The 27950-nt window shown below is 48.3% G+C and overlaps 1 protein-coding gene across 1 annotated transcript in view; it reads left to right on the top strand.

Moving 5' to 3' along the window:
- UBN2 (ubinuclein 2) overlaps window positions 1-27950 on the top strand; it is a 655942-nt gene that overhangs the window by 329923 nt on the left and 298069 nt on the right. Inside the window, exon 8 of the mRNA XM_082266188.1 lies at window positions 12085-12214. Coding sequence (XP_082122314.1) covers window positions 12085-12214 — 130 coding nt within the window. The remainder of the gene's footprint in view (window positions 1-12084; window positions 12215-27950) is intronic.

Genomic DNA, 27950 nt, shown 5'->3' with positions numbered 1-27950 from the left:
AGTCTTGAAGGAGTTCCCAGAGATGCTTAGCACTTGTTGGCCCTTTTGCCTTCACTCTGCGGTCCAGCTCACCCCAAAACATCTTGATTGGGTTCAGGTCCAGTGACTGTGGAGGCCTGATCATCTGGCGCAGCACCCCATCACTCTCCTTCTTGGTCAAATAGCCCTTACACTGCCTGGAAGTGTGTTTGGGGTCATTGGACCATCATTTATTTTTCAACAGGACAACTAAACGCAAACCTGATGGAATAGCATGCCGCTGCAAGATGCTGTGGTAGCCATGCTGGTTCAGTATGCCTTCCAATTTTGAATAAATCCCCAACAGTGTCGTCAGCAAAGCACCCCCACACCATCACACCTCCTCCTCCATGCTTCACGGTGGGAACCAGGCATGTAGCGTCCATCCGTTCACCTTTTTCTGTGTCGCACAAAGACACGGTGGTTGGAACCAAAGATCTCAAATTTGGACTCATCAGACCAAAGCACAGATTTCCACTGGTCTAATGTCCATTCCTTGTGTTCTGTAGCCCAAACAAGTCTCTTTTGCTTGTTGCCTTTCTTTAGCAGTGGTTTCCTAGCAGATATTCTACCATGAAGGCCTTATTCATACAGTCTCCTCTTAACAGTTGTTCTAGAGATGTGTCTGCTGCTAGAACTCCGTGTGTCATTGACCTGATCTCTAATCTGAGCTGCTGTTAACCTGCGATTTCTGAGGCTGGTGACTCGGATGAACTTATCCTCCGCAGGTGACTCTTGGTCTTCCTTTCCTGGGGCGGTCCGCATGTGAGCCAGTTTCATTGGTTTTTGTGACTGCACTTGGGGACACTTTTTTAAAGTTTTCCCAATCTTTCGGACTGACTGACCTTCATTTCTTAAAGTAATGATGGCCACTCGTTTTCCGGTACTTAGCTGCTTTTTTCTTGCCATAATACAAATTCTAACAGTCTATTCAGTAGGACTCTCAGCTGTGTATCCACCTGACTTCTGCACAACACAACTGATGGTCCTAACCCCATTTATAAGGCAAGAAATCACACTTATTAAACCTGACAGGGCACACCTGTGAAGTGAAAACCATTTCAGGTGACTAACTCCTGAAGTGTGACTCTACAATTTTCATAGTCATGAAAATAAAGAAAACTCTTTGAATGATAAGGTGTGTCCAAACTTTTGGTCTGTACTATATATATATATATATATATATATATATATATATATATATTTGTGACAGGAAGTCAGGTAAATCTAAGGGTGTTGTCACAGACGGGAGATGCATTTCTGCCTTGTTTAGACAATTCACCAATTACTATCAGGTTTCGGCTGCAGAGGTAGCCAGAAAGGTTTAAGGATGTTGGAAAGCTTCAGCTATTCAAAAGGAGGCAATTAAGTTATCCAGAGGATGACTACTGATTGCTGCCTCCTGAGGCTTTTTGCGTTAAGGAGAGCAGTGAGCTGAGAGAGACTTCTAAAGGTGAAGTGGTGTTGACTTTTTCTGTGTGAAAGGAAAACAAATAGGACTATTGGTTTTCTGCTGTATGACCAGCAGTGTCTGCCCAGCAGTAGGTTGGGACAGACTCCATAGGTAGTTTCCTGTGTTGTGAAGGTAGACGCCCCAAGTGGCCAGGGTTTATTTTATGTTTGTTTGATTTATGCTGTTTGGATGCTTGCACTTGTTTCCAGCAAATTGGAAGAATAAACTATAGACCGTTGTTTTCAACCACTCCTCAGCTGCCTCTCTGTGTAACGAACCCACCCAAGGGGTCACCCACACCCGCTACCGAGCCAACCCCTTACACATGGTGGAGTGCCGCGGGCAGTTAAAGTAAACCCAAAATGGAGGAGATACTGAAACAACTGGCTATAGCAAATGCAAATCCACAGCAGGCAAATGCAAATCAACAGCAGACAAATGTGGATTTTCAGCGGAGCCTTGCAGCTCAACAACAGGCTCACCAAGAGAGCATTGCAGGCCTCGAACAGAGACACCAGCAGCAAATGGAGGCCATCGTGAAACAGCTTCAGAGACAGCAGACCGAGTCTGGGAGTCAGGCCAGTAACATACCGACGTTTCGGGTAAGCCATTTTTTGCCAAAGATGACTGCAGACGATGACCCTGAGATATTTCTGACCACGTTTGAAAGAACAGTGGAGAAAGAGTTGGCCTAAAGAACAGTGGGCTGGACTAGTGGCCCCTCTATTATCTGGAGAAGCCCAAAAGGCATATTTTGATTTGGAGCTTGCAGAAATGATATATATGATAGATTAAAAGAGGAAATATTGGCACGTTTTGGGGTAACCTTGGATGTCCGTGCTCAGCGGGTCCACAATTGGAGTTATCAGCTGAGGAAGCCACCTCGGTCGCAGATGTATGACCTCATCCATTTGGCTAGGAAATGGCTGCAGCCAGAAATTCTGTCTGGATCAAAAATTTTGGAACGAGTAGTCATGGACAAATTTCTTAGGTCTCTTCCTAACACCCTGCAGAAATGGGTGGTCTGGAAACCGCAGACAAACTAGTAGACCTGGTCGAAAGGTACCTAACAGAGAATTGGACCTCTTTCCCCAGAGACGCACAGACTTTTCACCCCAAGACCAGACCCTCCCCACCTATAGGTAAGACTGCATCAAGGGATGGGGGTGGAGAGAGGGACCAAAGAGCAACTAGAGGTATTATCAGGACTACTGCTAATGTTTGGCGAGAGCGGCCTGGAAGACCCATCCCACAGGAGAGGACCAGAAGGTTGATTTGTTACCGTTGCCGGGAAGAGGGACATGTAGCAGCGGTTTGCCCAGCTGGGGGATGAACCCATGCAGTGTGACTTTCTGACAGAGAGACGACAGTCCCTTTTTGCAACCACATGCACTGCAGTAAAGGGGAATGAGAAACCTTTTATATAGAATGTGCTTAGATGGTAAAGATGTTGTGGTATTGTTGGATTCAGGTAGCCTGGTCACCTTAGTGAAAAGTGATCTAGTGGTGGGAAAAACCTTACATCCTAGGAAAATGGCTGTAGTTTGTGTACATGGGGACACTCGAGAATATCCGGTGACTACGGTTTCCTTTGAAACCTCCCTCGGTAACTTGTGTCACCAAGTGGGTTTAGTTCCCAAACTGCCACATGACGCCATTATGGGAAGGGATTTCCCAAAGTTCTGGGAACTCTGGGATTGCCCGGATTCCCCAGTATGTGGTTCTTCTGAGCCTGAAACATCTACTCCAGAATCCTCTAACTGGGAGGATTCTCCTGAGTTTCCTTTCTCAGTCTTAGCAGGAGAAACACCAGTCCCTAGGGAGGAGCCTGCTACCTCAGAAGAGGAACAGTGGCCGATAGGGTTTGATGACCTCGAGGTGCACCGAGAAAATTTTATCACTGAGCAATTGAGGGACCCCACATTGCTAAGAGCCCGGGAGAATGTAGTGAAGATAGATGGGGAGTTAGTTAACCCTGATGGGAGGATTGCCCTCCCTTACTTCATTATTGAAAGGGACCTGTTAAGGGACATTTGGGAGCAGAATAAACCCGGGAGAGAATCACCCAGAGGTTTTATTGGCCTGGAATCACTAAGGAAGTGGAATTGTACTGCTCTTCCTGTCCAGTGTGTCAGATTACTGCACCCACGCCACATTTCCGCAGTCCGTTGGTACCCCTGCCCATTGTCGAGGTCCCTTTTGAGAGGATCGCCATGGACTTGGTTGGCCCCTTACTGAGGTCCACTAGAGGGCACCAGCACATCTTGGTAATAATGGACTATGCCACCCGTTACCCAGAAGCGATTCCTCTCCGAAATACCTTTGCTAAAACCATTGCCAAGGAGTTATTGCAGGTTTTCAGCAGTGTGGGTCTTCCTAAGGAAGTCCTAACTGACCAGGGCACCCCGTTTATGTCTAGGGTGACCAGAGAACTATGTAAACTCCTGAAAGTGACCCAATTACATACATCAGTATATCACCCTCAAACAGACAGGTTAGTGGAGAGGTTTAATAAAACTTTAAAACAAATGTTGAGGAAGGTGGTGGATAAAGACGGAAAAAATTGAGATTATCTGCTTCCTTATCTGATGTTTGCCATAAGAGAGGTTCCCCAATCATCCACAGGGTTCTCTCCGTTTGAGCTGCTGTATGGGAGGCACCCCAGGGGCCTACTGGACATTGCCAGTTAAACATGGGAGAGTGAGAGTTCCCCTCATCGAAGTGTGATTGAACATGTGGCACAAATGCAAGATAGAATTGCCCAAGTGATGCTGATTGTGAAGGTACATTTAGCCCAAGCCCAATTGGCTCAACAAAGGATTTACAATCGTGGGGCCCAGGTCCGTTCTTTTGCACCTGGTGATTGGGTGTTGGTGCTGGTCCCCACGGTCGAAAGTAAATTCCTAGCCAAATGGCAGGGTCCCTATGAAGTGTTGGAGAGAATGGGGGCGGTGAAGTATAAAATTAGCCAACCGGGAAGACGAAAATCTGAGCAGCTCTATCACGTGAACTTGTTAAGACCATGGAAGGATAGAGTCCTTGGTCGCTGAGACTACCCGATTTTCTGCTCCATTTAACCTGGCTGTCCCTGAAGTTGGGATAGAGGAGACTCTGTCCAAAACTCAGCAACAGGAGGTTAAAGAATTTGTGCTCCGTAATAAGGAGAAGTTTTCAGACCTGCCAGGTTGGGTCTCCGGAGTTAAACATGACATTATCACCACATAAGGTCAAGTTAAAGCCTTATAGAATTCCAGAAGCCCGGCGAGAGGCAATTCGCCAGGAAGTAAAAAAAATGCTTGAGTTGGAGGTGATAGAAGAGTCAAATAGTGATTGGTCCAGTCCCATTGTCTTAGTGCCCAAACCAGATGGAAGTTGGTGGTGGTTTTGTAATGACTTTCGACACCTGAATAAAATCACTAGTTTGACACCTATCCTATGCCCCGCATAGATGAACTGATTGATCGCCTAGGCACTGCCCGGTACATGACGACGTTAGACCTGACCAAGGGTTATTGGCAAATTCCTCTCTCTGGGTCGGCCAGGGAAAAAACAGGATTTGTAACTCCAGACGGATCTTTCCAATATCGGAGGATGCCTTTTGGGTTACAGAATGCTCCCACCACATTTCAACGCACCACAAACAGGCTCGTGCATTTTTGGGGATCGCAGGTTATTATCGCCGATTTATTCCCCGTTTTGCCTCACAGGCTGCTTCCCTGACCAATTTGACCAAAGGGAAGGAGTCTGTCATGATCAAATGGACTCCCGAAGCAGAAACAGCTTTTCAGGCTTTAAAACAGGCCTTATTATTGTCAGCCAGTTTTGAATTCGCCTGATTTTTCACGGGACTTTGTTGTTCAGACAGATGCGTCAAATGTGGGTTTAGGAGCTGTACTGTCCCAGATTATCAAGGGGGGAAGAACACCCTGTTATGTACCTCAGCCGAAAGTTGAAGGCCCATGAGGATAATTATGCCACCATTGAGAAAGAGTGTTTGGCGGTGAAATGGGCTTTGGATTCTCTCCGGTACTACCTCCTGGGTAGACAGTTTGAACTGGTGACGGATCATGCCCCATTAAAGTGGATGGCACAGAACAAGGAGACCAATAGGAGAATAAATAGGTGGTTCCTGCCCTTCAGGAATTTAGTTTTGTGGTAACGCTTTGCCCCGGTGTTAAGATGGGGAATGCAGAGGGTTTGTCCAGAGTGCATGCGTGCCTAGCAACCTGTGTCCCAACCCTAGGGTTGAAACAAGAGGGGGGGGGGGGTGTGACAGGAAGTCAGGTAAATCTGTGGGTGTTGTCACAGACGGGAGATACATTTCTGCCTTGTTTAGACAATTCACCAATTACTATCAGGTGTCGGCTGCAGAGGTAGCCAGAAAGGTTTAAGGACATTGGAAAGCTTCAGCTATTCAGAATGAGGCACTTAAGTCTTCTATAAGTTATCCAGAGGATGACTACTGATTGCTGCCTCCTGAGGCTTTTTGCGTTAAGGAGAGCAGTGAGCTGAGAGAGACTTCTAAAGGTGAGGTGGTGTTGACTTTTTCTGTGTGAAAGGAAAACAAATGGACTATTGGTTTTCTGCTGTATGACCAGCAGTGTCTGCCCAGCAGTAGGTTGGGACAGACTCCATAGGTAGGTTCCTGTGTTGTGAAGGTAGACGCCCCAAGTGGCCAGGGTTTATTTTATGTTTGTTTGATTTATGCTGTTTGGATGCTTGCACTTGTTTCCAGCAAATTGGAAGAATAAACCATAGACCGTTGTATTTAACCACTCCTCGGCTGTCTCTCTGTGTAACAAACCCACCCAAGGGGTCACCCACACCCGCTATCGAGCCAACCCCTTGCAATATATATATATATATATATATATATAATATATATACACACACGCAACCAAAAACGTAAATATTTTATTGGGATTTTATACCAACGCAAACTGGCACATTATTTTAAAGGAAAACAATAAATGGTGTTCACATTTTTTTACAAATATCTGAAAAGTGTGGCGTGCATTTGTATGCAGCTCCCTTTTACTCTGATACCCTGAACTAAAATCTACTGGAACCAATTGTCTTTAGAAGTCACCAAATTATTAAATGGAGAACCTTAGTGAACAAACAGCATCCTGAAGACCAAGGAGCACACTAGACGGGTCAGGGATAAAGTTGTGGAGAAATTTAAAGCAGGTTTTAAAAAATTTGAGAAATAACCTCTCACGGGGCACTGTTCAATCCATCATCCGAAAATGGAAAGAGTGGCACAACTGTCCACCAACTAAACGCACAGGCAGGGCAAGGAGGGTATTAATCAGAAAGCAGCCAAGAAGGCCCATGGTAACTCTGGAGGAGCTGCAGAGATCCACAGCTCAGATGAGAGAATCTGTCCACAGGACAACTATTAGTTGTGCACTCCACAAATCTGGCCTTTATGGAAGAATGGCAAGACGAAAGCCATTGTTAAAAAAAAAAAAAAGCCATTAGAAGTCCCATTTGCAGTTTGCGAGAAGCCATGTGGAGGACACAGCAAATGTGGAAGAAGGTGCTCTGGTCTGATAGGACCAAAATTGAACTTTTATCCTAAAAGCATAATGTTATGTGTGGCGGAACACTAACACTGCACATCATCCTGAACACACCATGAAACATGGTGATGGCAGCATCATGTTGTGGGGATGCTTTTCTTCAGCAGGAACAGGGAAGCTGGTTAGAGTTAATGGGAAAATAGATGGAGCCAAATACAGGGCCATCTTAGAAGAAAACCTGTTGGAGTCTGCGGAAGACTTAAGACTTTGGCGGAGGTTCACCTTCCGGCAAAACGACAACTCTAAACATACAGCCAAAGCTACAATGAAATGGTTTAGATCAAAGCATATTCATGTGTTAGAATGGCCCAGTCAAAGTCCAGACCTAAATACAATTGAGAATCTGTGGCAAGACTTGAACATTTCTGTTCACAGATGCTCTCCATCCAATCTGACAGAGCTTGAGCTTTTTTGCAAAGAATGGGCATACAAAATTCACTCTAGATGTGCAAAGCTGGTAGAGACATACCCAAAAAGACTAATATATAACAGATGCTGGACCAGCGATATTAGACCCACAGTGTGAGGGAAGAATTGTAAAAACAAATGTAAACAATAGATATACAAACTGATAAAGAGAATCAAAAAATAATAATAAAAAACACAATAATGATATATGTTTCAGGTGTATATAGATACAAAGTCCATGGAGTAGAGTCTATGTAGAGATGGATGGCTGGGTGGCCGCTAACTCTATCAGAGTTAGGAGGGGACTCTCTGCATGGTAGACAAATAAAAAAGAGAAAACAGAGCAGCGCCACCTGTGTAGTATTAAAACTATCCTTTATTGGCATAAAAGGTAATGCATTCACATGAGTGATAGGAAAGCAGGCTTTACAGCACGTCATCCGATTCGCTGCAGGGGAGGCAGGAGAGGTGTAGATAGCCCTTTGTCCTGGCTGTGTCAGTGGCTTCTGGCACTTCCTAATGTCCTGTCGGTGTCACAGCTTCTCCCTCATCACATCTGGCAGAAGCGGGGCGGTGCTAGCGTTCGGTGCATGCGTGCCCCTTCGTCAGGCATTGCCTAGAGACCAAAGGAAGCTCCCTCTTATATGGCTAGAGCTGGAGCTAGTGTCATCAGTTGTCAGGGAGAAGGGTGGAGCAGCTTGGAAGAGAGAGGAGATAGTGTACAGCTGTGAGAGATAAGGGCTGAATATCCAAGGCTGATTAACCCTGTGTTCACTTGTTTGGAGTATTATGGGCAGTTATGCAAGATGCTATTTAAGTAATAAAGCGCTCTGGGTGGATAGGGCCAAAGAGGGAAAAAAGAAGGGGGGGGGGGAGAAAAGTGTGATTCTGATAAAAGCTAGGATTGAACACATATGAATATGCTGCAACTGGAGGAGATCTAAGAATATACTATACTTGAACTGGGTGTCCTGATGGAAGTTCCCTCGTGCGGATTAAGGGGCTGCTATAGAGTAGAGGGGAAAGGGGGGGGGGGGGTAATTTGTATAGTGTCTATGCCCACAAGTGAGACTTGTGTGCGAATCGCACGTGTTCACATGACAATAAAGGATGAGCCAAGGTTTTTCGAATAATGAGGCGCTCAGGACCGATATGGTCAGACAAAGAAAAAAAACTGTGATGCTAATGCAGATTGGAATTGAACAGATATACGGATATACTGTAAATTATGGACAAGTGTCTTTGCTGGGGGGTCCTGTCAGGAGCGGAGGGGAAGGGTGGGTTTTTGTAATGGTGTGTGTGCAGTGTTTATGCACACAAGTGGCGAATCGCACGTGCATGTTTTTTATCCATATGTGTGCGTATGTTTGCATATAATTTTGCACATCAATGTCCACAGGTACCTGACATACAGGGTGGCCTGTGTTCGATTAGGAGAATAGTTATCGGATTCATAATAGTGGGTTGACCTCTAGCTCTTCATTGAGACCCTCCGGGGGCCAAAGTATCCAAGCGATAAATCCAATAGGATTCACAGTTGCATAGCCGTTTAAATCTTTCCGCTGGGGGGGAAGCTTTTGGGGGAGGTCAGGGTGTTTCTCCCTCCGGGGTCAAAACTCTTGGCACTTTAGACTGCGGTCGACTGTTGCTGTCCCGCACATTGTCTTCCCTTTGGACCTGCATGTGAGTTCTGGGACTGATGGTGTTTTTTTTTTTTTTTTCAAGACGGTCCCTTTCGCTCAATCCCTCTTGGGGACCCCCCAGGAGGCAATCCTTCTTGAAGGCGACTGGAATCCAAACTCTCTGGACTTGTAGATCAGGCTGGGCAGGGTACCCGAGGAGTCTTGCGCTGGAATCCTTCCTCCCCATCTACTGGACAATTGTCACCACTGATGCACGCTTGTCCGGGTGGGGAGGAGTCCTGGCAGGTTCTCTGCTTCCGGAGTATGGTCCCTGCAGTATCCAGGTTACCGCTTATTGTCCTGGGGCTGAGAGCGATCATGCTTTGCCTAGTTCAGTTGATCGGGCACCTTCAGCTGTCCAGTGCACTTTCAATTGACTACGCCGCGACCGTGGCTTGTGTAATTCTCCTCTCCAGTTGCTGCCAAGAATCCTTCGCAGGATCGAGGCGTAAGGGATTAGGTAATTCTCGTGGCTCCGGACTGGCCGCGCCGAGCTTGGTACGCCGACCTGGTCAGGCTTGCCGTTGACGCTCCTTGGAGGCTTCCTCTCAGGGAGGGTTTCTTATCCCCGGGCCATCTCCCATCCGGCTCTATGGTCGCTGGCTTGCCGGCTTGGCTGTTATAAGCCAGGTGCCAAAGGATGGAGGGTTGTCTGCTTCGGTGATTCCCACCCTGCGTAAAGCGTTGGAAAGCGTCTTCTATGATGATTTTTTTTTTTTTCATCATATGAGAAAGTTGCGTATTGTGTGGTGTGAGTCTTCTTGGGCTCCCCCTCGCTCATACTCAGTGGCTGGATCTTGGCTTCCTTCAACAGGGAGGTTGATCAAAAGTTGGCCTTGAGTATTGTCAAGGGTCAGGTTTCGGCTTTGATCATTTTTATTCCACAAGCCGTTGGCCGCCCGTTCCCTGGTGCTTAACTTTTTCCTGGGGGTGCGACACTAGGTTCTTCCGGTGCCAACTGGGGACCTTGGTTGGTGCAGTCGGTTCTTCCAGACCCTCCTTTGCGAGTATCGAGGGTATCCCCTGCTTACCTTACTGGTGGCCTTCTTGGTTGCTGTCACTCTGCACGCAGGGTGTCTGGTGACATTGTCCTTTCGTTCTCCCTATATGTTGGTTCCTGGGGCCAGGTGGTACTTCGTCCAGGTCCGTCCTTTTCCTCTGAAGATGGTTTCTAGTGTTCACTTGCACAAGGCCATTGTGTTGCCATCTTGTGCCCTAAGCCCCCTCATCCTATGGAATGTGTGTGGCATACTCTGGATGGAGTTCGGGCACTCGAGGGGTACTTGGCGACTGAGTCTTCTCGTAGTCAGGTTCGCTCTCTGTGCTCACGGATGGCCCAAGGACAGGGCTGCCTGTGTCTGCTGCGACTATTTACAGGTGAATCGGACAGTCGATGTTGCAGGCTTCTTCATTTATGGGTCAGGACCTACCTTTCCCTGTTTCTGCGCCTTTTACTTGGGCGTCTAGTGCTTCCTGGGCTTTTTGCCATACAGGCATCTGTGCTTCAGGTTGCAAGACGACTACCTGGTAGTTTGTTCACACCTTTGCCACGTTTTATAAGGTGGATGTGCTGCATCTGCAGATGCCTCTTTTCGGCCGCAAGGTTTTTTGCTGGCTGCTGTTTGGAGGGCTTTTGGCCTGCTTTGAAGGTGTTTACTGTTTGTTTTCAGGTGGACCTCATCTTTTGTTCTGATGAGTCCTATGTTGCCTGGTCGGCTATGTTTGGCCTTGGGGTCTTGTTGTTTTCTGCAAGTTCCCACCCCTCATTTTATGGCACTGCTTTGGGATGTCCCTACTGATATGAATCGGAGAGAATTGCGTCCGTCAATGAGCGATAGAGAAAACTGGATTCTTGGCTTACTGTAAAATCCTTTTCGCTTAAGTTCATTGACGGATGCAGTACCTGCCCCTCTATTTTGAGTTGGGTTGGTATTACTTTCTGATACAAAACTGGCATCCTATGCAGGAAGAGAGAGGGTGTACCCTCCGAGACTGCCCATAGGCATAGTCAGAACTTTTTTCTGCCTAGTGTACAGTGGTGTAGTGGCTAGCACTTTCACCTAGCAGCAAGAGGGTTGGTGGTTCGAATCCCAACCACGACACTACCTGCCTGGAGTTTGCATGTTCTCCCTGTGCCTGCGTGGGTTTCCTCCGGGTACTCCGGTTTCCTCCCACACTCCAAAGACATGCTGGTAGGTTAATTGGATCCTGTATAAAATTGGCCCTACTATGTATGTATGAATGTGAGTTAGGGACCTTTTAGATTGTACGCTCCTTGAGGGCAGGGGCTGATGTGAATGTGTAATGTATATGTAAAGCGCTGCGTAAATTGACAGCGCTATATAAGTACCTGAAATAAAAAAAAAAAATAGTGTCCTACTCCTGTAGGGGGCAGTATTACCCTGCTGATATGTATCGGAGAGAACTGCGTTCGTCAATGAACTTAAGAGAAAAGTATTTTACGGTAAGTCAAAAATCCAGTTTTCTTTAGCTTTTGTAAGTAATGTGTTATGTTGTATTTTAATTTTAGTGTATTTTTATTAACAAATATAGTTTGAACATTTGTTTAACCATCATGGAATCTACAAAATCCACAGAACCATCTTTTAATACTACACAGGCCCTGTGCTTGCAGAAAAAATATGGTTTGGGGGATATTTTACCAACTTTCAAAGCTGTAAGTGAAAAAACAGGGAAAAGTAGGGGAACAAAAGTGAAAAGATTGGCAGGGAAGAGGTTAAACAAAATGTTCTGTAAAGCTATGGCAATGTAGAATTTGACAGTCTGGAAAAGTTGAAGATTATTGTCTCATAATAACTTTTGCATAGTGTTTTGATCATATCTAATGTTAGATTTAAGTGCAGATAACATGATTCTATCAATGAAAATTTGTTTGAATAGCGTGGACTTTGGTAATTAATTTAGTCTTGTTTGATAGCATTGAGTTACAGCTACAGGAGCTGAGTCCACCCAACAGGAATGGGGTATATGGGTATATTGAAGCCTTTGTTCCGTGCACCAAGGATACACTTATAAAGCGTCTGAGAAAGCTTCACCTGAACATACAGGTATTGTTTTATTTTCTTATAATTTACACTTTTCTGTTTTAGTATTTTTTTAATGTATATATAGAACGATAAGAAAAGGCTCACCTTTAAAGATGTGATTAAAATTTTCAAAATTGTAGTTATACAGTATTTAGGAACTCAGGGGTATGATACCACAGAAACAAAAACTTGGAGATTTTATAGGCTTGCAAATGAACCATCTACCAGACCTCCATGGAGAGTTTGCAACCCAACAGCGCTTCCCGTTTTATCATAAAATCGGTAAAATAAGAATTGAACACGTCAACCAATTTTCAAGGTAAATATATTTCTGAAGGTGCTATTAGCATGACATTTTCCCATGTCGGTAACAACCCAGGCAATCCATACATACATACAAAGAAACCAAAACAAAGAAGTTCAGAAATTAAGTTATGTGTAATAAAATGGAATGACACAGGGAAAAAGTATGGAAGATAAGAAAGGGAGGTGCAAAACTGCATGGAAAGCCAAGACATTAGCCGAAATCTATCAGTAATTAGAAAGCAATCCTGCTGTTTGTCAGTGCAAATTAATATCCGCTAATTCAGTTTAAACTGATGGCCTATAAAAAGGTGTCCTATTACCAAGGTGTCACAAAAGAAACATCCCATGATGGGTAAAAGCAAAGAGCTCTCTCAAGACCTTTGAAACCTTATTGTTGCAAAATATCTAATAGCATTGGGTACAGAAGGATTTCTAAACTTCTAAACATTCCAGTGAGCAGTGTTGGGGCCATAAGTTGGAAGTAGAAAGAACATCATTTCACAATAAACTGACCACAACCATGTGTTCCTCGCAAGATTTCTGGCAGAGGATTGAAAAGAATTATCAGAAGAGTTGTCCCAAGAGCCAAAAACCACTTGTTGAGAGTTTCCGAAAGACCTTGAATTAACAGGTACAATTGTTTCAAAGAAAACAAGCAATGCGCTCAACCACCATAGCCTGTATGCATGCTCACCATGCAAGACTCTTGCTGAAGAAAAAGCATTTTGAAACTTGTTAAAAGTTTGCTGCACAACGTTTAGGCCAGCCTGTGAATACTGGGAGAATATAGTCTGGTCAGATGAGACCAAAATTGAACTCTTTGGATGCTATGCTATGAATACACACCATGTTTGGAAGTCAAATGGCACTGCACATCACCCTAAAAACACCATACCTTTAGTGAAGTTTGGAGGTGGAACATTATAGTGGGGTTCTATTTTTCAACATACAGTACTGGCAAACTTAATTTCATTGAAGGAAGGATAAATGGAAAAATGTACCAAGGCATTCTTGATAAAAAAAAAAAAAAAAATCATCTACCAGGATGATGAAGATGAAACAAGGGGGAACATTTCAGCAAGACAATGATCCCAAACACAAAGCCAAGGAAACTCTCAATTGGTTTCAAAGAAAGAAAATAAAGCTGCTAGAATGGCCCAGCAAATCACCTGATTGATTTGAATCCAATAGAAAAACGAAGGCTTTCTTTTGTAGTAGTTTTTGCATAAGTGGGGAAATCTTTTGTGATCAGGCTTTTAGCAGGATACAGCCACCTATGTGATTTGATGATTATTCAAAGCTTTTGTGATTGTGGCTAGTTGTCGTCTTTGCATGGAATATGCTGACAAGTTAGTGAAAAAAGACAAATCCTGGAAATTTTGGGAAGAATTATCCCGGTTTCTCGTGGCCAGCATGAATTTTTCTTTTATGTGGAAGAAGTGGTAGATGCGACGGGATATGTTTGGACCTTGGCAGTCTGTGTATTCGATCTATAAGGTCTTCCAATGGTGTTTCAGGGAGAGCCTCCTTCATAATATCTGTAAAGTAAGCCTTAAGGTCTGGAGGTTTAACTGATTCAGGAATCCCATGGATTTTAACTTTGTTCCGTCGAGATCTATCCTCTAAATCCGCCATCTTTGATTTCATCCATGTTATCCCATCCTCTTTCATTGTGGGCATCTACCAAGTTTTTGAAAGTGAGTGCAAACTCCTCCATTTTAGATTCCATATGTGGACTCTTGGTTACTGCATTAACCTCTGCTTCATATTTTTGTGTCAGTGATAGAATATCAGCATGGAGTGTGGATCTCCGTGACACTAGCATATCTTTAAGAGTGGTGTCCATAACTGGCATATTATTTGTGGGAAAGTCAGATATGGAGTCCTGTAATTCTCTAGTGTCTTCCAAAGAAGAATCAAGGTGGTTTACCTCCAGATCAGGTGTAGATGGATTTTTCTTCTTGTTTTGCTTTTAGTAGGGCTGGAGGTAGAAGATGGTGGGGGAGAGCATTCCCCTGCTCCCTATCTGGTGCCAGGTCGGAGATCACTCTGTAGATGGGGGCCTCGTGCAGAGCCTGCAGGGCTGCCGATGCCATATTGGCCATGCTTCCTGTGTGGCTGCGGGAAGAAGTATGTCCTCTTCCCTGGCTTTGTGTGCCCTTTCCTCTTCCTCGTTGCCATCTCCAGGTGTTCCGGTATCGTGGGTGAGATGGTACAGGCTGATCTGAAGCTTTGCGTCTCTGTGCAATGTCCTGATAGCCTGCCGTGGAGCCCCCGCCCCCATGTTTTCTATCCCTGTGAATGGAGAAGACCGATACATTGGGAAAAAAGTGTGTGTAGAACAAATTATTACAGTTTATGCCAACCTGTTGGGCTGGGGAGGAGTCCAAAAGACTTTGCTGGAGCTTCATAGAATTTGTCTGTCTCTGCAGCATCACGACCAGCGCTTACTGCTGGAAAGTTATCCAACCCAGATTTAGTTCAACAGTACCACAGAGCTGCGAGCAGACAATCCCAGGCGCAGCACATTAGAACAAGACCTTCTGTGTGTTGACAAGTGGCAGTTTTAGCCTGGTCCCCCACCAGGCCTCTCCCTCAACGCGTTTCTCCGCCTGTACCACAATACTGGCACACATCATCCGGATGGGAAGAATCAAGTCTGACAGCAGGATGGGTAGTTTGGATTCTGTCTTGGCACCACCTTCCTGCCTTTTCTGCCATTTACATCTCAGACCTAGATAAATGGCAGGTTGTTTCTCTTATCTGACAGCACTTGGGCCCTAGGGAGTTTTTCCTACACACAGAGGTGTTGTGGGATCTGTGTCACAGGTGGTAGCACTGGTTGTGGACCTCCTGGCCTTTAGGATAAACACCATCAACAGATTTGTCTGCAAAGTAGAGAGATCCTCTAGCACACGTGTCAAATACGAGGCCCTCCAGGCCATTTCATGTTGCCCTCTCCCCTCTCCTGCAGCTCCTTTCCCAGCTTCTTTCCAGCAGCAGCACAAGGTGATGAGGGTGCACTGTGATGTAAGGAAAGGTGGGGGGACACTCCACTTCTGATGGAGGGGGTGGGGTGCTCTGGACATCTGTTTATAATTAGGAGTATAATACAATTCTATGACTGTTGAAAAGAAGGGTTGCACCCTGCTGGTATCATCCACAAACTTTATTGAACACTGCTCAGATAGAACTCCGTTGCAGAACTATGTCCTGTCTGAGCAGTCTCCAATAAAGTTTCTTGTTGTTGATCCCAGCAGTGTGCGATCTTCCTTTTCAGACTTGCATAGTCTGGCACAGGAGCGTGGGCTCTGTGCCAGTCTGCACCTGCCCTTCACAGCCTAATTCTTATGTTATTACCAAAAGCAATATTAATCAAATGAAGTTGAGTAATATAATACATATTACCCACAGCGCATGTCCTATAAGGTGGAAAAATATATGTGTCTGTAACACCTATACACTTTCTTGTGCGTTTGGTTACCAAAATAAAGTGCTGTGCTTATTGTGACTTTACAGTCAAAACAATATACATACACATATAAATAAATAAATTATGCTCAAATCACATGTTATCAAATACCAGTTATAACCTGCAAAATATATATACTGGTGTTAAAAAAATCCAAAAAGTATTTTATAGTGAATAAATTAGTGTCCATATAGTCCAAAAAACAATATTTGTGTTACAAGATGAATTTTCTAGCTTCTGTGACGGTGTTTTCAAACCAACAGCAAACAGTGCAATGGTGGTGTCACCCTCCATGCTCCTGTGTGAATAGGATAGGTAATGAAAACTCACCAGATGGTGTTGACCCCCAATGTCTTACGGCAAGTGGGTCAATAAGGCTTGTAAGGTAAGTATCTAGCGGGGTCCCAGCCGTCCGTGTCCGGGTGGTCCTGGATCCTCCTATTAGTTGGTGTGTTTAAAACAAAAATATCGCACTCCTCATGGTGTAGTAAATGAATCCATGTTTATTTGTTAAAGTCAACAAAAAGTGTGGCAGTGCTTTAAAATATTGGTATAAAATAAATCGGTGGTGGTACAGTATTTTAAAAGTGGAAAAAGACCGCTATGTGCACAAACCAGGGAGCTTTGCGGGACATCGCTGGATACTTAACTTACAAGCCTGATTGACCCACTTGTCGTAAGACATTGGGGGTCAACACCATCTGGTGAGTTTGCATTACCTATCCTATTCACACAGGAGCACGGAGGGTGACACCACCATTGCACTGTTTGCTGTTGGTTTGAAAACACCGTCACAGAAGCTAGAAAATTCACCTTGGAACACACATATATATTGTTTTTTGGACTATACGGACACTAATTTATTCACTATAAACTACTTTTTGGATTTTATTTAACACCAGTATATATATTTTGTAGGTTTTAACTGGTATTTGATAACACGTGATTTGAGCATTATTTATTTATATGTGTATGTATACTGTTTTGACTGTAAAGTCACACTAAGCACAGCACTTTATTTTGGTAACCAAACGCACAAGAAAGTGTATAGGTGTTACAGACACATATATATTTCTCTTACGTCCTCCGACAGTCGCCGCCCCTCATAAGTCATCACTATTGGGTATTGACTTCCGCTCCGCAGGAGTAGCTAGGCATAAGACTTAGTTAACAGAACAAAAGCATTTAGCATAGACACACCCATGGGGGCTGTCCCACTGGTCAATACCCCCCTGCAGTAATCCCTCCCAACTCAGTTTGTCTCTGCCTAGCGTCAGGAGTAGTCAGGCTTCCCTGTGCTGGGGCTTCAGTCTCAGCCTTTCTAATCTTTTCTTTGATTTTTATTTGCAAAATGTCAGTTTTTTCTTTGCTTTACTAGCTGTTTATTTTGTCAGCTTTAGTTTAGTCGGATCTTCGGATGAAGACGGATTTTGCGGAGCTGGGAATCGGACTGGCCGCCCTGGCTCTCCAGGGCAGAGGGTCAGATGGATCCCCAGCCCGCCATTGAGCGTTCGGCTATGGTTCGCCCTGGCGCTATGAACGACTCGTCCCTGCTCGCAGCAGGGATGCAGCCTGTGAGGTGGCTACCTCACTGGACACATATGAGGTTCTGTGCTGCGGTGTCCTGCATTTTTTGGCTGACGGCATTCCTTGTCATCTGAGGACTGAGGCTTTCCGTCTATAGAGGCACCCCACGCCATCCGGCACAGGTAAGTACTTTCTGTGTGGAGACCTCTGTCTGGGGGGGCAGTCCTGTGTTGCTGTGTGTCCCCTCATGTCTGTGCGTTTGTGGGGCTCCCTTATGCGATCACTGCGGGGGTCTTCTTTAATACACTGCTGGCTGTGTGGTGTGGGGATCCCTCTCCTTTGTCACTTTAAGTGTTTGGGAGGTGCAGACTGTGTGTGAGGCGATCACTGCGGCTAAAAACCTCTCGGTCCGCCATTTTGGATGTGGGCAGCATGTCTGGCTTCACTGCGGGCTTTTATTATGGCTTGCTAAGTAGTGGTTTTGGCGCCATCCGGCGCCATCTTGTGTGTGGCAAAATGATCGTTCCGAGCACATGTCGGCGGCCATCTTGCCGAAGCCTTCCATTCATTCCTATGGGCAGCCATTTTCCCTGGGCCTTGCATATAGTTCAGCTTCTGGTGACCTCACTTCCTTTTCCTCTGGAGCAGCGATCGGTGTGGTAACACTCTGTGGGGCTCTGCAGACTGTCTCTTCCATATCTCTCTGTTCTATCCTTCCTGGCTCAGTTTTGTCCCTTTTGGGGGGTCTGTGTACACAGTTCCTATAGCGGTGGGCTGCGCTATCCGCAGCGCTTTTAAAGGGCAAGTACTTTTTGCTGAGTGATTTTTCCAATGGATTCTCAGGACAGCAAATTCCCTCCAGCCTTGGTGGGGGAACCCAGTTCTGCGGAACCCCCCGTTATGCCTAATTTGGCCGCTGTGGTGGCGTCTTTGGTGTCTAAAATGGAGGTGCTGATGGCTGAACGTGCTGCTAGGAAAAGGCCCAGATTATCTTTCTCCTCTGATTCAGATGGTGATGTGGCTGCTGTGGCTGGCGTGGCCCTTTCAGGGACACGCTCGTCCCTGGACCCCCTGGGGTCTGAGGGGGAGGTGGAGGGGGTTGATGAGTCTTGCCCGGGGTCGCCTGAGGAACGCGCACACATGGATGATTTTATTTCTTCTGTGAAAGAAACACTACATTTGGAGGATGAGCCCACTCCTTCGGCCATTGTGTCCTCATTTGGTACACATAGGGCCCTCAAGTCGGCGCAGGTTTTTCCCTGCCCCGCTGAGTTTTATCACACAGTGAATGAACAATGGCGCAGTTTAAAACGCCCCTTTTACGATGCCTAGTCGGTTTAAACTGCTGTACCCCTTTGCGCCTTCTATGGATGCGCGCTGGTGCGTGGCCCCCAAGGTGGATCACGCTGTGGCCGTATTGAACAAGGCTACTCTGGTTCCCACTGAGGATACCCCGGTTTTCCGGGATCCTACGAACAGGAGGTTGGAGTCTCTTGCCCGCCATGCCTATACGGTGGCGGGCTCTATGCTCAAACCTATTTTCGCTTCTGTCATGGTGGCTCAGGCGGTGGCGGACTGGACTAAGGTGCTTAGGCGCACTCTCGTGGCGGATTCTGCCCCGCCTGCTACGCTGGAAATGGTGGTCCAAATTCATCAAGGGGTCATGTGATGCAGCCTTAAATGAGGCCCCTTTGGCTGCACGCCTGTCTAGTGTCGCGGTGCTTAACCGTCAATTAATCTGGCTGAAGAGCTGGTCGCCTGACCAGACATCACGGAAAACGGTGGCTGACTTTCCCTATGCTGGGTCTCGCCTTTTTGGCGAGGCCTTGGATACCTTGGTGAAAGGAGTCACTGGGGGCAAGAGCACTCTGGTGCCCCAAAATCCGAAGAACAAGTCCTTTTGCGGCAAGCGGGGTCCCGCCTTTAGACCCACTCAGGGGTGCTTTCGTGCCTTTAAGTCACAATTGAAGGGCAAACCTTTCAAGGGCCAAGGTGGCCAGAAGAAGCCCTGGGCGGGTAAGCAAAAGTCCAGCCATGCCGGCACAGCGGCTCAGCCCGCCTCTGCCTGAAGGGACGCCCTCACCCGTTTCAGGGGTGGGGGGACGTTTGTGCGGTTTCATTCAACCTTGGTTGCTCCGTATTTCGGACAGATGGGTTCAGGAAATCATTAGATCAGTATACAACATCAAATTCCTTTCACGGCCGGCAGACAGATTCTTTCCCTCAAATCTTCATTTGACCCCAGGGCGTTTGCAGGACCTGCATCAAGCGGTGCAGGACCTCTTGGTCCAGGGGGTAATTGTCCCGGTGCCTCATCGGGACAGGTTTCGGTGGTTTTACTCCAATCTGTTCACTGTGCCCAGAAAGGAGGGCAAGGTGCGTCCTATCCTGGACTTAAAAGCTCTGAACCGATTCGTGCGCGTTCGGAAGTTCCGCATGGAATCCCTCCACGAGTGGTGGCCTCCCTGAGTCCAGGGGAATTCCTGGCCTCTATCGACCTGAAGGATACGTATCTGCACATCCCCATTTTCGAGGGTAATCAGAGGAACCTTCGGTTCGCCATTCCGGAGGACCATTATCAGTTCGTAGCGTTGCCTTTCGGTCTCGCTTCGGCTCCAAGGGTCTTTACCAAAGTGCTGGCGCCTGTTCTGGGCCTGTTGAGGGCACAGGGCATTGCAGTCTTGGGATATCTGGACGATCTCCTGTTAAGATCGAGTGCAAGTCAGAGCCTGACGTGTGATCTGTCAAATACGATACAGATGCTACAGAAGTTCGGTTGGACCCTCAACGTTCAGAAGTCGACTTTGTCTCCTTCGGTTCGTCTTCCCTATCTGGGAATGGTTCTGGACTCTGCTCAAGCGAAGGTTTTTCTGCCGGAGGACAAGCTCCGGATCCTTCAAAACGAGGTCAGATCCCTCAGGGACAACGAGTCCTCGTCACTCAGGACCTGTATGCGGTGCCTGGGGTTGATGGTGTCAGCCTTCGAGGCGATACCATTTGCTCAGTTTCACACTCGGTCTCTCCAAGCGGAGATCCTTGCCAGGTGGGACAGACTACCTCAGTCCTTGAATCTGAGGGTCTCGTTGTCGCCAGACCAGGATGGATCTTCTGTGGTGGCTTCAGTCCCCGGCTGTGTCAGAAGGAAAATCCTTCCGTCCGTTGCTGTGGACGGTGATTACCACGGATGCCAGCCTGTTGGGCTGGGGTGGAGTCCTGGGCAACCTTTCTGCCCAGGGCACTTGGTCGGAGGAGGAATCCTCCCTTCCGATTAACGTATTGGAATTGAGAGCGATATAACTCTGTCTCTTCCAATGGTCGGAGCGCCTTCGGGGCCGTCCTGTTCGGGTACAGATGGACAATGCTACCACGGTGGCTTACATCAACCACCAAGGGGGCACCAGGAGTGCCCGGGCGGCCCGGGAGGTGACCGACATTCTGTCCTGGGCCGAGGCTCATGTCCCGGCGATTTCGGCAGTTCACATTCCGGGTGTAGAGAATTGGCAGGCCGACTATCTGAGCCGCCAGACCCTGGACCAGGGGGAATGGTCCCTACACCCGGAGGTCTTCCAAATGCTGTGTGCGAAGTGGGGATCCCCGGACGTGGATCTATTTGCGTCTCGGCTAAACCACAAGGTGGAAAGCTTCGTGGCAAGAACGTGCGATCAGCGGGCGGAAGCCTCGGATGCGTTGGTGTCCCCTTGGCATCAGTATCGTCTGATGTATGCCTTTCCTCCGATTCAGTTATTGTCCAGGTTCCTTCGCAGACTAGCCTCGGAACCGAACTTGGTGATTCTAGTGGCGCCGGACTGGCCACGCCGGTCCTGGTACGCCGACGTTGTTCACCTGACGGTCCAGCCTCCTTGGCGACTGCCACTGCGGGAGGATCTTCTGTCTCAGGGACCGATCTTCCATCCTGCTTTACAGTCGCTGGCTTTAACGGCCTGGCTGTTGAAAGCCAAGTCCTGAGAGACAGGGGTCTCTCCCCGGAGGTCATTCCTACTTTAATGAAGGCTAGGGAAGCCTCGTCTGGTAAGATTTATTACCGCACCTGGAAGGCCTATTTTGCCTGGTGTGAGTCCAGGGGGTTTTCTCCTCGCTCATACTCGGGTGTCGAGAGTGTTGGCTTTCCTTCAGACTGGTGTGGACCAGCGCCTGGCGCTGGCCACGGTTAAGGGCCAGGTTTTTGCACTGTCTGTTCTTTTTCAACGCCCTGTGGCGTCTCATTCCTTAATTCGCACCTTCAAGGTGTGCAACATTTGGTTCCTCCCCGGAGGGAGCCTTTACCTTCATGGGACTTGAACTTGGTTCTGTCCATGTTACAGCGTTCTCCCTTTGAAAACATCCGGGAGATATCGTTACCTCTGCTGTCTAAAAAGGTTGCCTTTCTAGTGGCGAACACTTCGGCTCGCAGGGTGTCGGAGTTGGCGGCGTTGTCTTGCCGCTCTCCTTATTTGGTGGTGAACAAGGATAAGGTGGTCTTGCGACCTCATTTGTCTTTTCTCCCTAAGGTGGTCTCAGATTTTAACCTTAATGAGGACATTGTTTTACCTTCGCTCTGTGCAAAGCCTAAACATCCTAAGGAGGTTGCATTGCATTCCTTGGATGTTGTCCGGGCGATCAGGGTATACCTGTCGTCCACTGAATCCTTTCGGAAATCGGATTCCCTCTTTGTTCTTCCTGAGGGACCTCGGAAGGGCATGGCTGCGTCTGCAGCGACCATTGCCAAATGGATCAGATAGACCATTGAACAGGCCTATGCCTTGAAGGAACGGGTTCCACCCTTCCATGTTAAGGCGCACTCTACCAGGTCATTGAGTACGTCCTGGGCCTACCGGCATCAGGCCTCGGTGGCCCAGGTGTGCAAGGCTGCGACTTGGTCGTCGGTGCACACCTTTTCCAAATTCTATAAGGTGGATGTTCAGGCATCAGCTGATGCTTCCTTTGGCCGCAAAGTTCTCAGTGCGGCAGTGCCATAGAGGACCCTTTTTTTTTTTTTTTTTTTTTTTGTGGGTCCCTGGCTGTTGGGGTTGTTTATACCCTGGGTTGTTTGCTTTCCTGGGCTGTTGCTCCTGTTGAGCCTTTTCCGTTGCCCAGAAGGTTCTCTTACTGTGTGTGTAAGGTTCCTTTCTCTGATGTGGGTACTGCGTTGCCTTTTCTGCGGTTGCGTCTCCCCCCCCCCCCCCCCTCATGTCTACACTGCTTTGGTACATCCCAATAGTGATGACTTATGAGGGGCGGCGACTGTCGGAGGACTTAAGAGAAAACTGAATTTTTGTGAAATCTTACCGTAAGATTCCTTTCTCTGAGTCCTCCGACAGTCGCCGCCCCTCCCCTCCTCTGGGGTTTTTTCGTGTACACCTACTGCTATTCTACCAAACTGAGTTGGGAGGGATTACTGCAGGGTGGTATTGACCAGTGGGACAGCCCCCATGGGTGTGTCTATACTAAATGATTTTGTTCTGTTAACAAAGTCTTATGCCTAGCTACTCCTGCGGAGCGGAAGTCAATACCCAATAGTGATGACTTATGAGGGGCGGCGACTGTCTGAGGACTCAGAGAAAGGAATTTTATGGTAAGATTTTACAAAAATTTCCGGTTTTTCCACTTTATAGGACATGCGCTGTGGGTAATTATTATATTACTCAGCTTCATATACACCCTTAGGGTTGTCCACAGCAGCAATCACAGATTCAAATTGTTTTGACTACATATAGTGTTCTAACCAGTACACTTGGCATCACTGCTTTATTATTTTCATACAGATATTTTTTTCACATAGCACTATCCACCATTATCCTGCCATAAGGACATGCGCTGTGAGTAATATCCTATATTACATATAATTCCAATATTAATGAAATGCAGAGGAAGTTATTTAATACAATACCTCACAAAAGTGAGTACACCCCTCACATTTTTAAATACAGTGCCTTGCGAAAGTATTCGCCCCCCTTGAACTTTGCGACCTTTTGCCACATTTCAGGCTTCAAACCTAAAGATATAGAACTGTAATTTTCTCTTACGTCCTCCGACAGTCGCCGCCTCTTCATATTCGTCACATATGGGGGTATTAGACTTTGCTCCGAAGGAGTAGCTAGGCAACAGAATATGTTAACAATAAAGCTTTAACATATCCCACCCTCAAGGGGTGGTCCCCTCAGTCAATACCCTCCTACTTCCTGCAACCATATCTCAGTTTTAATGTCTAGCTTGTCAGGAGTGGCTGGCTCTCTCTGTGCTGGGACTTTTTGTCCCAGACTCTTTCTTCTTTTTAATATTTTGTTTGAGTTTTTTCTCTACCTTTACTTAGCTGTTATTTTTGTCAGCATTAGTTAGTTCTTCGGACGAAGAGGATCATGCGGACTGGGTCTCGGGCTGATCCCCCTGATCGCAGGTCGTGGGTCAGTGGCTTCCCAGTCTGCCATCGAGCGTTCAGCCAGGTAACGCTCCTGGCACAGTGAACGACCCATCCCTGTTCGGTGCAGGGATGATTGGTGAGGTGGCTACCTCACCGGACGCTGTGCGGTTTCTTAACCGCCATTGTGTGCGTCTTGTATTGCGACTCTCCCTGCCTCATGTGCAGCGGCTTGTTCGCCTGTGCGGGTTCCCCACGCCATGTGAGGTAAGTGTATCTATGTGGGGACCTGTCTGTCTGGGGGGGGTCTCAGTCTGGGACTGTGTAACCTGCCTTTAATCACACTGCTTGTCTCCCTATCTCTCGGCTGCATGCTGTGGGCTGCAAGGGGGGGGGGGGGAGCTGTATGACACTGTGTGTGTCAGGCTGGGCAGTGTGGGAAGCTGTGTGCTGTGGGGCATGTTTTTATTAGCATGTTTGGGCATATACAGCGATCGCTGCGGCGATCTAACATGTATCCATATATTGGGATGAAATTGTGTGTGTTTTTATGCACTGTGGAGCGGCGTTTTCGGCGCCAAACGACGCCATTTTACCGGCGCCCGCTCCGGCCGCATGGTTTACATGCACGGCGGCCATTTTCTTGTAGCCTCCATAGGCTTACATAGAGCGCCCTGGCAGCATCACTTCCTCTTTCCTGGAACACCGATCGAGGCAGCAGCAGCAGCGGGGTCTCCTCAGGTTTTATCCTTCTATTCCTGCTATCCATTGCCTGTATTCAGTCTGTATATTCCCTGTGGGGGTCTCATTGTGCCTGAGTGTGGTGCGGTGGGCTGCGCTTGCCGCGATTGCTAAAAGGGGGCAGTTAACCCTTGGTTGTCTGGCATTACAGGGGCAATGGATTCTCAGGAGGGCAAGTTTCCCACAGTATTGGTGGAAAGCCAGGGGACCGCTGTTTCCCCCCCAGGGGGGGATTTAGCCACTATTGTGGCTGGCCTTGCTGCCCAGGTGCAAATGCTGGTGGCTGCTCAATCTACTAAACGGCCCAGAGTTGCTCTGTCCTCTGATTCTGAGGGTGAAGGTGATGGGGCTGTTCTGGCAGGGACCCCCCTATCGCTCCTCTCTTGATCTAGTGGGGTCTGAGGTAGAGGCTGAAGTTGAGGGGGTTGATAATTCTCCCCCTGGCTCGCCTGAAGAGCTTGCAATCATGGATGAGTTGATTGCTTCCATTAAGCAGACGCTACGTTTGCAGGACGAAGTGTGTCCCCCCGCTGCCTTGGCGGCTTATGGGACGCAGAGAAAACGCAGGACGCCGCAGGTTTTTCCCTGCAATGCTGATTTTCAGCGCGCTGTTAAGGATCAATGGCGCGATCTGCGCAAGCCTTTTGCGGTACCAAGTAAATTCAAGCTGCGTTATCCTTTCTCACCTGCCACTGATGAACGGTGGTGTGTGCCTCCGCCAGTGGATCATGCAATTGCGGTTTTGAACAAAGCCACTGCGATTCCTGCAGAGGGTTCCCCTGTTTTCCGTGATGCCACGGATAGGAGACTGGAGTCTCTTGCCCGTCATACTTATTCTGTTACGGGTTCTATGCTTAAGGCTCTGTTTGCTTCTCTCATGGCGGCCCAGGCGATCGCAAGTTGGACGCAGATGCTTAGGCGCGTCCTAGTGGCCGATTCGGCCTCGGCGGCGACCCTGGATATGGTGGATCAGATCCACCAGGGTGTCATGTATCTGTGTGATGCGGACCTGGACCTGATTCCGTTGGCTGCACGTGTGCACAGCGTGGCGGTGTTGTCTCGCCGCCTGGTTTGGTTGAAATGTTGGTCGGTGGACCAATCTTCACGTAAGACCTTAGCCAATCTGCCTTATGATGGGTCTCGCCTTTTTGGGGAGTCCCTGGATGTGTTGATTAAGGGGATCACCGGGGGTAAGAGCACTCTCTTGCCCCATTTCCCCAAGGCTAAGGGGGCTTCTGGGAAGAAGCATGCGAATTTTCGGCCCCCTCAGGGGTCCTTTCGTGCCTTTCGGCCGCACTACAAGGGCAAACCGTTCAAAGGCCAAGGCTCTCAGAAGAAGCCATGGTCTGGGAAACAGAAGTCCGGCCAATCCGGACCTGCGGCCCATAACAGTTCGGCCTGAAGGGGCGCCCTCGCCCAGTTTTGGGGTGGGGGGACGCTTGCTCGGTTTTCTTCAGCCCTGGTTGGCCCGTGTGCGGGACAGATGGGTTCTGGAAATCGTTCAATCTGGTTACAAGATCGAGTTTCTCTCTCGGCCGGAGAGCAGATTTTTTCCCTCAAATCTACAACTGTCCCCAGAGCGCCTGCGGGATCTGCACCTGGCGGTGCGGGACCTGAGGGCTCAGGGAGTGGTGGTTCCGGTGCCTCATCGGGACAGATTTCGGGGGTTTTATTCCAATCTGTTCACCGTGCCCAGGAAGGAGGGCAAGGTTCGTCCGATTCTGGACTTGAAAGCTCTGAACCGCTCTGTGCGGGTTCGCAAGTTCCGCATGGAATCCCTGCGCTCGGTGGTGGCTGCCCTGGTTCCGGGGGAATTCATGGCCTCCATCGATTTGAAGGATGCGTACCTTCACATCCCCATATTCGAGGGTCATCAGAGATACCTTCGATTTGCCATTGCGGAGGATCACTACCAGTTCGTGGCTTTGCCCTTTGGGCTCGCCTCGGCTCCGCGGGTCTTCACCAAGGTGCTTGCACCGGTTCTGGCATTATTGAGGGCCCAGGGCATTTCTGTCCTAGGGTATCTGGACGACATTCTGATTCGGTCTGCGACCAGTCAGGGTCTGGAGAAGGACCTGTCTGTCACAATGCAAACTCTGCAGGAGTTCGGTTGGACGATAAATGTTCCAAAGTCGACACTGAGTCCGTCGGTTCGTCTCCCCTATCTGGGAATGATACTGGACTCGGTGCAGGCGAAGGTCTTCCTGCCGGAAGACAAACTCAGGACTCTTCAGGAGGAAGTCAGGTCCCTCAGGGACGTTCCACACTCGTCTCTGCGGACGTGTATGAGATGTCTGGGATTGATGTTCTCGGCCTTCGAGGCGATTCCTTTCGCGCAGTTTCACACGCGGGGTCTCCAGGCGGAGATCCTGTCCAAGTGGGACGGGCGACCTCAATCTCTGGATCTTCAGATCTCGTTGAGTCATCGCACCAGGGAAAACCTTCTGTGGTGGCTCCAGTCCCCGTTGGTGTCCGGGGGCAAGTCGTTTCGTCCGATCTCGTGGACGATAATCACCACGGATGCCAGCCTGTCGGGCTGGGGTGGTGTTCTGGGCGTTCTGTCCGCCCAGGGGACCTGGTCGGAGGGGGAGTCTTCCCTCCCGATCAACATTCTGGAATTGCGTGCGATAAGGCTCTGTCTTCATCGCTGGACGGACCGGCTGCAGGGCTGCCCGGTTCGGGTGCAGACGGACAATGCCACGGCGGTGGCCTACATCAACCACCAAGGGGGCACCAGGAGTGCCCGAGCGGCTCGAGAAGTGGCCGACATTCTGTCTTGGGCCGAGACTCATGTCCCGGCGATAACGGCGGTTCACATTCCGGGAGTGGAGAACTGGCAGGCGGACTATCTGAGTCGCCAGACCCTGGATCAGGGGGAATGGTCTCTCCATCCGGCTGTCTTCCAGATGTTGTGCGCGAAGTGGGGTCTTCCAGATGTGGACCTGTTCGCGTCTCGCCTCAACTACAAGGTGAAGAGGTTCGTGGCCAGGACGCGCGACCCTCGGGCAGACGCGTCGGACGCGTTAGTGGCCCCGTGGCATCAGTACAGGCTGATGTACGCGTTTCCACCGATTCAGTTGCTGTCCAGGTTCCTTCGCAGGTTACACTCGGAACGCAGCACGGTGATTCTTGTGGCACCGGACTGGCCTCGCCGGTCCTGGTACGCAGACCTCGTGAATCTGGCGGTCGACGCCCCTTGGCGTCTGCCTCTTCGAGACGATCTACTGTCTCAAGGGCCGATTTACCATCCTGCTTTACAGTCGCTGGCTTTGACGGCTTGGCTGTTGAGACCGAGGTCCTGAAGGAGAAGGGTCTCTCTCCAGAGGTCGTTCATACTTTGATCAACGCGAGGAAGT

This window comes from Pelophylax lessonae (genome assembly GCF_965119305.1).
Source record: "Pelophylax lessonae genome assembly, chromosome: 8".
Classification (NCBI taxonomy): domain Eukaryota; kingdom Metazoa; phylum Chordata; class Amphibia; order Anura; family Ranidae; genus Pelophylax; species Pelophylax lessonae.
The sequence above is the reverse complement of the archived record's forward strand: the minus strand, read 5'-3'. Positions and strand labels throughout refer to the sequence as shown.